Source organism: Neoarthrinium moseri, assembly GCF_022829205.1.
Source record: "Neoarthrinium moseri strain CBS 164.80 chromosome Unknown scaffold54_Wmoseri_CBS_16480, whole genome shotgun sequence".
Taxonomy (NCBI): domain Eukaryota; kingdom Fungi; phylum Ascomycota; class Sordariomycetes; order Amphisphaeriales; family Apiosporaceae; genus Neoarthrinium; species Neoarthrinium moseri.
In genome coordinates, this window is record NW_026055168.1 from 235,540 (window position 1) to 247,426 (window position 11,887).

Sequence of the window (11,887 nt, forward strand, 5' to 3'; positions counted from 1 at the left end):
GATAGTCCGTCTTCCCCTCCCCGGTCTCGTGTCGCCGGCAGATTGTGTGATTCCTGCCATTCTTTCCTTTGGGCTCCCATCTGCCAGAAGCGCCCCTTCCACCCACCTCCGGCACATCGCCTCCTTGTCGGCCAGTCGAAAAACAAGAACAATAAGCCCCTCAAATCACACTGCACCCGGCCTGGCGACCTGAGGACAACCGCCTGCACAAGATGGATTCCTCATCAGAACTCTCAGACCCGCCGTCCTCGGACCCGCCCTCATCACCCCTGTCCGAATTATCAAAGTCGCCCTCGCTCTCGCCGAGATCGAGATATCCCTCGCCTTTGTCCACTGCGCCGTCGGGAAGCGCCTCGCCCATGAAGATGTCTGAGAACATCAACGCCGCCGCCGCCGCCGCCGATGCAGACTCCATCTGCGTCAACCCAGACGGTGGCCGGCCTACCAAGCGCCGCAAGATCGAGAAGAAGCCCCGCACCACCGAGTATCTGGATCTGTGCGCCGGCTACGACCATGACGACGACGAGGAGGAGCTGCTGCAGCGCCTGCTGCGTACTCTGCGGAGGAAGAAGAAGATTGTGGTCGTCGCCGGCGCCGGCATCTCCGTCTCCGCTGGAAGTGAGTTATCCCCATGTCTGTCCTCTATCCAGTCCGCAAAACATGGCTGACCTCCACCCCTAGTTCCCGACTTCCGCTCTTCCGATGGCCTCTTCAAGACTTTGCGAACACAGCACAAGCTCAAGGCTTCCGGGAAGCAGCTATTCGACGCTTCCGTCTACAAGCACAACGACTCGACCGAGTCCTTCCACGACATGGTTAGAGAGATGTCCCACCAGACCAAGAATGCAAAGCCCTCGCCTTTTCACCACATGATTGCTTCCATAGCCGAAGAGGGCCGTCTGCTGCGGCTCTACACCCAGAATGTTGACGGCATCGACACCTCCATGCCGCCTCTGGCCACGGCCGTACCCCTGAACGAGAAGCCCCCGTGGCCCCGGACGATTCAACTTCATGGAGGCTTGGAGAAGATGGTCTGCTCAAAGTGTAGTGAACTCTATCCGTTTGACGGCTCCCTCTTCAATGGACCCGAGCCTCCGCCCTGCAAAGGTTGCCTAGAGACGGATAATGTACGCACATCGCACGCTGGCAAGCGCAGCCATGGCGTCGGCAAGCTACGGCCTCGCATGGTCCTCTACAACGAGCATAACCCTGACCAGGACGCCATTTATAAAGTCATCAAAGCCGACTGCAAAAAGTCACCTGATGCAATCATCGTGGTCGGCACTAGCATGAAGATTCCCGGGGTGAAGATGCTCGTCAAGGATCTGTGCGAGGTTACAAGAGCACGCAAAGACGGTGTCACTGTTTGGATCAACCTGGACTCGGAACCAAGCGATGCACAACTGAAGGATTGTTGGGACATAGTCGTGCGGGCCAAATGCGACGATGTTGCTACCTTGGCAGGCCTGCCGTACTGGGATCAAAGCCCTGCCTTGGGTGATGACGTGAAGGTGGACGATGCGAAGATGAAGGAGAATCTACGTGGCACTGAACTCGAGGTCCGGATACCAAGATCACCTGATCTCTCAGCCTCCTCAGTCAAAGACGAATCGCGCGCCAGTACCCCTACCGAGGCGAAGCCCAAGTCCATCGAGAAGTTCAAGGGTATTCCCACGCCGACTGCTAGCCCCAAGATGCGCACTGCATTGCCCGACAAGCCCTTTCAGAAGACAAAGCAAAGCCAACTTGTGTTCCCTGGGAAATCCAAGGCAGCTTCCATCGGCGGGCCCAAAGAGGCCACCAAGCAGCCTGCCCGGAAACCACGACAACCCAAGAAGGTTGAAGCGAAGCCGAAAACCACTCTCAAGAACTCTTTCAAGCCGACGAAAGCCTCTGTCGCACCCTTGGAAAAAGTTCCAGCCAAGCGAGTCCTGGACTCTGACCTGCACGCCAAGTCAATTTACGCCTCGGACTTCAGCCTTCGCCCCTCAACAGCCAGTAGACCAAAGAGGGAGAGTTCTGGCTCTGAAAGCGTTCCCGATCAACACGCAGTCGATTCTCAGCTTCAGCAGGAGACAACTCGACACAAGCTTCCTACAACGCCCACCCAGCCGAATCGACCTGGGTCTTCTCATTCTGAAACTATCAGCCCCCCTTCGAAGCCGAGAGGACTGGCGTCACTGATTGATTGAAGTGCATTCAACGGATCAGCATGTCTGTGACTAAACTGTCCTCCATATACATCATACCACGTATTTGTTGGCGATGAGCAGTTTGTATTTACTGCTCGGCTTTGTACATAAACTAGACCGCACATAAGGCGATCTTGCATAGGGGACCCCCATCAGGGATTCGTGATGGCTTTGTCCTACTGGCGTCAAGGAGTTGCGAGCTCAGCCGTCGAGCTGGGTTTATTTGTGTTTGTAAGGCTGGAAAGACACAAGAAGGATTGATACCTTTTGATTCTAAAGCGTGGATTAGCAAGCTTGAAAAGCTTGACCACAGGACGTGGTTCGCAAGCAGATAGACACAGAGCAATGCAGTACGATTCCACATACCCCCAGTGACCTGAGTCCGAGTTCTAATCGCCATAAAGTGGACTGTCTTCTGTGAAGGTGCACACGAAACATACAAATGGTGGACAGGCTCAGAACATACTGTGTTAGAACTAGTGCCTAGATCATTCTCTCCTAATTACCTCTGCCACCCTTCCATTCGCCATCCGCACAACCATGTCAGCCTCCCCAGCCGCATCTAAACGATGACTTATGGTTATAATAGTGTAACCTGCAAATTCCTCTCTTACGATGTTCGCTATGGCCGCGCTCGTGGCATCATCGACACTGCTCGTCGGCTCGTCCAGGAGCACGAGACCACCTCTAGCCTGCCGATTCCGGGCAATGAGCATAGTGCGCGCCAGCGAGAGCAGCTGTTTCTGGCCGCCGGAAAGGCCCACACTGTCGAGCTCGGCGTCCAGCCCACCGCGGCTGCTCACCACATCCCAGAGTCCGACACGTGTGAGAACGCGCTGCATGGCTCCGTCGTCATCTCTGCCGCTGTCGTCGTCACCTGTCGGTCCTTGGCCCGATGACGACGGGGCTATGTGGGCGAGGTTGAAGCGCACGGAACCAGGGAGCTCCACGGGCTCCTGGGGGATGGTTAAGATGTGTGAGCGGAGAGCCTCGTGTGATACGCGCGCTATGTCGACTCCGTCGATCTCGACGTGCCCGGACTCAATGTCGAGGAGCCGGAGCAGCGTGAGCATGAGAGACGATTTCCCGCTGCCAGTGCGGCCAGCAACTAGCACATTCTGACCTGCTTGTACTTCCAACTTAACGTTGCGAATTGCTGGTGGTGACAGCGAATCGGCGAGACTGAGGGAGGTCGTTAGTATGCCGCCAACTGCTGACTCGACTGTCCATCGTGGGGCTTACTTGTACTTCGCGGTGACATCTTCTACAACGACGGAGCCTTCTTGTAGCCAACCAGGAGGCGGTGTGGTACCTTCGCCCTCGGAGTTTTCGGACTTGGTCTCCGCCAAAAAGTCCTTGAGCCGGGCGATAGCGCCCAGAGACGTTTCCAGTCCTGTCCAAGAGTTGATAAGCATCGACAGGCTCTGGTTGAACTCCATCAGGTTCAGCATGGCCAGACCAATAGAGCCCTGGGTTGCCGAGTTCGGGAGGCCGAGTGCAAAACCAACGAGAATGACTGCTATCGCCGCGACAAAGAGGTCGAGCACTACGTTGAGCCAGCGTTGGATGCAATACCTGAGTTGTGGCATGGTTAGTCTAGGATAGTTGATGTATGACAGGCTAATTGACGCCATCCGATAGCATTGCCTGGTGCCCTTTCTTGCTTACATCATATAGTACGGTCTCTGTGAGTGATCGAGCTGTCGGAGGTTCTCTGTGGTCATCTCATTTTTCCAGCCGAAGGCACGAATTGTGGTTATACCACCCGCTGTCTCTGTGAATATCCGATACAGTGGTGATTTCGCTTCTAAATCCAGATGTCTCATCTGGCGGGAAGTACGGAGGTAGAACTTCTGAATGGCGTAGACAGTTAGGATACAGAGTGGAATGATGGCTGCGACATAGGTGGCACCAGAAGCAATAAGGGCCGCGCCTGCGAGCACGTTGAATACGTCTAGGGGGAGCAAGTCAGTTGCATGCAAATGCACGCTCGAGCACCAATTACGCTTACCAAATGTGGTGGTGAGCGTTGCCACCGGCAGTGTCTGGTCGATCAGTGTCATGTCTTGACTGAATCTGCAGCCACAGTGAGCAAAAAGGTCATGATAAGTTATCTTGGCCAGTCTCTCATACCGATTTAGAAGAATGCTAGTGTCCATCGAGGTAAAGAACCATAGCGGTGCACTAGAGCTACAGTTAGCAGATCCCAACATTCAAACCAAGGGGCCTGTTCCTTACCTCATCACAGCTTGAAGCAACATCCAATGTAGGTTTTGGGCCGACTTCGGGACGACGATAATCATGAAGTAGCTGGTGGAGAGTTAGTAGAAAGTCCCTCAACTAGTTCAAACGCAGGACTTACTACATGCAGAGCCCTGAGAACAGGACACATAAAAGACCGAATCCCAAGTAGCCTCCAAAATACGAGGGTGAGCGATTCGTTGTGCCATTTTCTGTCCAAATACGCAACCAGATCTCTGAGAAATAAAAATTAGTCAAAATCGGTATATGATGCTCAGGCATCACTTACGAGGTATCTTCCCAGAGAAGATGTAGCCAGCGCCCAGAAAAAGCCAGCCGACAAACAACCAGGCACCAATAGAATTCAGATAGAACTTGTACAAACTTATGTCTCCAGTTTTCCTAGTCATTTCGTAGGCATGCTTTTCTGCATCAGAGTTCTTGCGTTGTGGATCCTGGGCAGGTTTGTCCTCGGAATTCACTGCAAGTGACTCCTGGCTGTGCCCCTCCTCTGGCCCAAGTGCCTGTAAAAGGGGTTGACTTAAGTCTAGTTGGTCATTTTTCACCTGACTAGCGATAATTCCCCCTTCTCCCAGGACAATGACGTGGTCGGCTGCAGGCAACAGGTTTGCTACATACGGTCAGCTCGATAGCCTCAATCACAGTTCAAGTTGTATATGCCTTACCTGCATGGGTGACCAGAACAGTTGTCGTCCCGCTCCTCCGTAATAACCCATCGCTACCTAGGAGATGAGTGAAAACCTTCTGGGCCGTGCTGTGGTCGAGGGCGCTGAAGACATCGTCTAACAAAACCAAGGGAGTTCGAGCGTAGACAGCCCGTGCCAGCGCCTTGTGCCATATCGTTAGCACTTCTTGATGGAGATAGGGGATATGACCTACCACTCTCTGCTTCTGGCCACCACTTAAAGCAGCGCCCGCATTGCCGACGATAGTCTGATCCCCGTTGTCGAATTGAGAGATATCCTTGTCCAAGGCACATGACCGAACAACGTCTCGATACCAAGTCTCGTCAAATTTTTCTGGTCCCAAGATGTTTTCTCTGACTGATCCCATCCGCAACCACGCGGCCTGGTCACAGTATGCAGCTCGAACACCAGAGGTTACAACTGAGCCACTGATGATTTGTGCTTCGCCGAGCATTGCCTTCAATAGAGATGACTTCCCGGACCCGACAGGACCTGCAATCATTGTAAGGCTCGACCTTTGTACATCTATGGTAACATGCTTTAGAACAGCCTCGGCGCTGTTTTGATGTGAAAATGAAGCGTTCAAGATACGGATGACTGGGGATGGCAAGGATTTGCCCCTCAGATCTACTGGCTTTGCGGATGCTGACAATCCAATGTCGTCTGTTTTGAGTGGGCTCTTAGGATCCGGCGAAGAAGAGTCAATCGAGCGAAATTCCTTCATATCATCATGTAGTAGAAAAGCCTGAATGCGCCCAAAACAAGCTAACCCAGAAACGAACGTAGGATATGCCGATATGAGGTTGACCAGAGGCGTTGAAACAAGGGAAATAATCGATAAGGAGGTGAACGCTTCTGATACGCTTAGATCCTGACCACCTTTCGTCCAAAACACCGCCGCGGCAATGACAATGATTGGAGTTAGTTGGTCCGATGCATTGGCTACAGACCAGTGGTTAGAGAAGTTGTCATTTGTTATCACAAGGTCGTATCTCACCTATCATGTTCATCCATACGATCAAAATGCGAAAACTCTTGGATGCAGTGAGTTCAGAGACGCGGAGACGTTGTATCAACTGAGAGATACGATCTGACATGCCCATCATCTTAATACCTTTGATTTGATGTAGAACGGAAGACGTTGTCGATACTCGTTTCTGCACTTTAGAGTTCCAGGCCATCCTCGCAGCGCCCATCCCCCCAGCGACCCTACCAGTTGCCAAGCTAGACACTGTATGCACATGTTGTTAGCGACATGCAATCGTGGTTGAGTATACAAGGAAAAGTTTCTCTTACAGACAGCAGGCATCAGAATTAGAAAGCAGGCTGCGCCTACTTGCCTCTGAAGTAGGTAAACGGCTAAGCCCAGCTCAATGACACTGGCCCAGATGTCATGAATACTCGATATCCCGCTGGCAATCCCATCAATGTCAGTACTCATCAACGTGACTGCGGCAGATGCCTTGGCTGTGGATGCATCCAGATTTAGGACCTTTGAGAATATGAGTGCAACAAGCCCACCTCGTAGTGAGGTAATCAGGCGGTAAGTATGGTGCATGTAGTGGCATTTAGATATCTGTGACCTTTAGCTGACTGGGTGCCGAAATATTTGTGATTAGAAGTGAAGCCTACAGCAATCCCCAGATAAACCAAGGCTGTTGCCCCTACCAGACCTCCAATTGAACGCTGGGAGCGACTCGACTCAGAGGAACCGATATTGTCGACAATTGTTTGGAGCAAGAACGGTTGGGCAAATATAAATGCGGTATAGCACAATCTAGGAAGGACAGCAATCCAGAATGTAGCCTGGAAAGCTCCAAATGTTGCCAGTGCGAGACAATGCGTGCTTTGTTTGTTGGCTAACACCTGGTTAACACTACAGGACTGTGCAATGTTTGATGCTTCGCTGCTGACCTGATCTCCATTTCCGCTCTAATTTGGTGGCGAGATGTCGAGACTCAAGTTTGTGATCAAGCCTAGACAGGTCATCAACTTGAAGGAATACCTTGAACCCTCGAAGAAATGTACTGTTTAACCACCAGAACATCGATCGATTCCACAGTCCGCCCATGAACTCTTTCGATGTATTTCGTTTAGCTTCTTTCTTAGGACACTCCTCAAGTACAAGGATCAGGAGTTTAATTGCGACACCTGCTGATGTAATTGAGCCGAGAGCCACTAGGTTTTCGCGGAGAAACAGAGAGCGAATCATGGCAGCATCAAGCAGGATCGTGATTGATAGGAAAATACTGCACATCATAGAGGGTGAATAAGAATAGCGATGCTCCGCACAGAGCAGCAAGCCCATGGTCACAGTCCCCGCAAGAGACACAGATGCTGCTGCTATGGAAGTTCGGGCGTAGGGGACTGAGGAGATACTCCATAGTGCTAAACTCGACAATTGGAGGCCAAACAAGATGACCACCGCGACCTTGATGTGTCAGGGCTAGTACGCCATTGGAAGTAGGAGTCTTACAAGCTTGATACGAACCAACGTGCTAAACTCTAATCTGGACTTGCTTTGGGCTAGTGCAGCAATGCGAAAAGGTGCAGCAGCCAACAAAAGTGTAGAGGGACCCAGAGAGAAGATGCTCTGCTCGAAGAGAATGGTGAAGTCGAAATCCGTGCCATGTTGGGGGCCAAAAACCGCATCCTTGGTTGTGTTCATCCCCATAACAGGCAGAAACTGTCGATTTCAAAACTCCTACTGGAAAACGCGTATGCTCTTGAGGAGACATACAGTCTAGATTTTGTTGTTGAACATGGCGACGCTGTCCTGGCTACGCCGTACAAGCACGCCGTTTTGTGCTAGGGTTCATCTGCAGGGGTTAGTCAGTCATCCTGGTCGAGTCGACATGCTGCAACGCATCCGAATCCACAACACTCCTTGCGGTAGCTGTGCTCCCGAGGCAAGGAGCCCGTGTTCTGTTAATTTACAGAGCCACTCATTTCCTATGCTTCTGACTAGCTTGGGCGGGGATGACTCAACATGAGAAAACTAATTATACACGGCGGCATACGTGATTTGTTGAGTCGTTGCTGTTTTTCAGGGACGGCAACACACAGTACTGCGCTCTCCACAAGTGCACATCGCTTAATCAGCGGGAAAGACGGTCCGGATCGCAATGCGCTGCCGCCGTACCCAACTGGGCTGATATTCTCAATAGATACAAGTAGGCTGAAACGTGCATCAATAGGTTACCCAATGTTTACTACACTCAGATAGGGACAAGGTAATAGGATGAATGTTAGCTCTGCATATTTGCAAAGTGCCCCTCTCTAACTATTCGGCCTGACGCAAAAGGTGCCGGCCCACATGCGGCGCAGCGGGTGAAAGAGTCATGCCAATTTGACTAGGAAGTGCCCAGGACGTGCAACGTGGATCGTGTCCGGGAGTGAATTATTGGTTGAGCTTGTTGCAAGTGAATCGATTGTAGCGGGACACGTGATAAGACTGTATACAGGACGCATACAGCTGATGAGCGCTCGTCTGGTAACCTAATTTCCTTCAAGTTTCTATATGCTCACTTACCATGCTTTGCATACTATGTATATTAGCCTGGCACGTTGTAGAACCATTTGAAACGCCCACCACAATGTATCTCTGAACGCATGGTGAGGTTGAAGGATCGATCTGCTCCTAACTAGATCAGGCAGTGGGAGTCTGGCCGAGCACAAAGCATGCTGTGCCTCAATTCCACGTCAAGTGTTTCGTGCAAGAGCCAATTAAATAAGCATTTAAATTTAAAGAAGGGCTCTTCAAATTAAATGATTCGCAGTCTACTAATTTTAAGGCTAATTAAACTCAGTTTAGATAAATGTAATGTCTGTATGTATATGACTCACCAACCCAAGTGAGTCGACCCAAACCCATGAACCCGTGCGTGAGCGGCGCAGCAAGACGATACAACTATCATCCATGCACTCCCCTCTATCCCTCCTTCCTATTTGAGCTCGCCGGAATCCCATTATTTTATCGCTATATGGAGTAGATAGCACATTTGAGCTGGTTACATAATGTTTGCTAGCAAATCACTTTTATACCTGCTTTCTTTCTATCTCGAAGGAGAGCATGCGATATTCGTTTATTCCTGGGATAAACCAGTATTATCAAGTGACGCACTGAACTTTGATGCAATATGGGAAAACTTACGGGAGGCCATCATGATGCATGCTCAACTCCAGATTTTCCAGCTGGAAATTCTTTCGCGACAGAGCTTAGAGACTCAGATTCGCAAACTGAGAGTCAGAACATACCTGATGAAGTACAGTACGTTGATTGGAACACTTCAGATTAACCTTATTCTCATTGGCGCTACAGCTCTTTGGAAGGGGGATTTTCTGCCATTTCATTAGATGAAGGCAGCCTTCAACGGACGGCAACGATCGCTTTCAATGCTTTGCGCTGCTTGTTCTGCAGGGCCAACAGCTCAACTTTCCAAGAGAACCTGGAACATATGCTGCAAAAACATGGCTTGTTCATACCCGAGGCTGGCTTGCAGGTGGACTTCGAGACCATCGTGGAATATTTGCATCTGGTTATATACGGATATTTTGAATGCATATTTTGTGGCTCCCCAAGGAACAACGCTCAGGCAGCTCAGCAGCATATGCTCGGCAAAGGGCACTGTAAGATCGACCTAGCAAGCGATGATTCAGAGTATAGAGACTTCTATGACTATGAAGAAAGCTCTGAGGCATCGGGTTCCGAAGATGACGATGGCGAACATGATACAATGAGAAACCGGAAAACTCGGCATAACGCGAATATCGTCGAAACCGGCAGTTTTATGCGTTTATCGTCCGGCAAAATCTTATCACATCGATCACATAATACTACACGCTTCTTACACGGGTCTACGAGCACCAGGACGCCGAATGGCTCGACGCGAATCTCAGCGGGATCTCTTCATGTACCTGAGGCTGCCTCATTGCCAGCTGCTAGTTCCACTTCGGATGCTGGACCTTCGAAGAGCGTCGCGAAGTGGGAGGCGACCTTCCAGCAACAGCTCTCCAGTTTGCGGGCTGAAGACAGAAGGAGCATGATGCATTTGACTATGCCACAGCAGCGTGCCCTCGTTATGAAGAGCAAGAAGCAGGTAGAACGAGCGAGGAGGGATGAGAATGACATGCTGCTGAAGATCCAATTAAAGGCAAACAGATAATCGAAGAGCTGAGCGCCTTCCGCATAGTCAATTTATAGAATGCTGATACGTGGAAACTTGAGTTTAATTGCCCTTCCGGATGTATAAAAACCTTACACATCAGACGCACGTTCATCTGCTCCCTTCCTCTGGGTTTCAAAACTTGTGGTCCTCCGAACCCACTTGCGGCTTACAGATCATATTAGTCACAGAACGTTGAGGCCATTCAGTTTCTTATCGTAACCAGAATTCCAGATTTGAACGTAATCTGGCAAGCGGTTCATGTTTTTTCAATATGTCGACCACTATGAGGCTCCGCAAACCATTGTTCGGCATGTGACCCGGATTTCGCGCCCCAAGTTACGCAACCACCAATATATTGGATGCTACTGTAGCTTTCCGGTAAGCTTGGCTGGATGATCAATGCAGTCGACACTCGAAGTAAGAAGTCCTCCTGAGAATGGTCTCCTCAAAGCCGCCTCCGTGTTCTATATTCCTGTGTACACCATTCGGCGAATCGCTCGATTTGAACGGATGACAGGGCTCAAGTTGGGACCAGCAATCAGGGTACCATATATTGAGAGGGCTGACTAAAGCGCTGACGGAGAGAAGGGTCCTGCCTATTGAGGGAAGGAATGCCAGGGGCTTCACATTCTCCAGGGTTTCGGAATGGAAACGTCCTGCTTCGCAAGACTGAGACGCGCAATGCCAAGACGGCACTTTCCCGAGATCCCCGCAATCTATACCTGCAACAATGAGTGCTTATAACAAGCTTAAAATTGGGTTTTTATAACGATCCGCAACGGGGTTAGCACAGCGGTGGCGCCAAGGACTCAATCAGTGGTAGACATATGCATTGGCTCCCGCGGGGTTGAGGCCGCGTGTCATTGACATTGTACAGGACGCATTGGAACCTTCTTCTTGAGGCACTTTGCGCCGACAAGTTTTGTATACAGTTCTGCAGACAACAACGGGTTGAGTGGTATACTCGGACAGACATTGGAAACTGACAAGTTTAAAATCAAGATGAACGCCACTCTTCATGTCCGTCTTGATCAAGAGGATTGTTTACCCAGGGAACTGGCTGAATAAAGGTCTTCTCAATATAGCTCCCAAAATGACGTCCTTAGTTCAACGCGCTCTCTTGTTGTTGGCAGCAAGCTCGATCGTCTCGGCGGTTCCAGCCAAGAGACAAGCCTCCGTCTGCACTGAAGTTCGAGAACGTGTTCCCTGGTAAGCCCTTTTTGTCTCCAATGATTCACGAAGCAGGTTGTCTAAACGTATTCGGGTAGGTACAACCTCACTTCGGAGGAGAAGACGTCCTACATCCAGGCTGACTTGTGCCTGATCAACGCGCCCTCGAAGTCGGGCATCCCCGGAGCTGTTACACGATGGGACGACCTTCAGTGGCCTCACGTCGTCCAGACGGCAACTGTCCATAACGTCGTAAGAGACAGGAGAAGACTGGGGACAGCGAATGACAGCAAGACTAACGAGAGCAGGGAGCCTTCCTCCCGTTCCATCGCTACTACATGACAGCTCACGAGCGTCTGATCAAGGATGAGTGCGGATACATGGGACGTATGCCGTATGTTTCTAACCC

At 50.8% G+C, this 11,887-nt stretch overlaps 3 protein-coding genes across 3 annotated transcripts; 2 read left to right on the top strand and 1 right to left on the bottom strand.

The window, feature by feature from the left end:
* Positions 1-212: 212 nt before the first annotated feature.
* Positions 213-2,192, top strand: JN550_010485 (uncharacterized protein; the record flags this gene model as incomplete). The annotated part of the gene is made up of 2 exons (XM_049308745.1): positions 213-618; positions 682-2,192. 2 exons carry the CDS (start codon positions 213-215, stop codon positions 2,190-2,192), a joined length of 1,917 nt encoding a protein of 638 aa, XP_049167618.1.
* A 488-nt stretch (positions 2,193-2,680) lies between these two features.
* On the bottom strand, positions 2,681-6,698 carry JN550_010486 (uncharacterized protein; the record flags this gene model as incomplete). Its single annotated transcript, XM_049308746.1, has 12 exons — positions 2,681-3,374; positions 3,435-3,767; positions 3,861-4,146; positions 4,204-4,268; positions 4,326-4,376; positions 4,431-4,502; positions 4,555-4,669; positions 4,723-5,064; positions 5,120-5,282; positions 5,334-6,082; positions 6,138-6,371; positions 6,437-6,698. 12 exons carry the CDS (start codon positions 6,696-6,698, stop codon positions 2,681-2,683), a joined length of 3,366 nt encoding a protein of 1,121 aa, XP_049167619.1.
* A 2,581-nt stretch (positions 6,699-9,279) lies between these two features.
* Positions 9,280-10,305, top strand: JN550_010487 (uncharacterized protein; the record flags this gene model as incomplete). Its single annotated transcript, XM_049308747.1, has 2 exons — positions 9,280-9,410; positions 9,462-10,305. The coding sequence occupies 2 exons, from the start codon at positions 9,280-9,282 to the stop codon at positions 10,303-10,305; spliced, it is 975 nt and encodes a 324-aa protein (XP_049167620.1).
* Between the last annotated feature and the right edge of the window lie 1,582 nt (positions 10,306-11,887).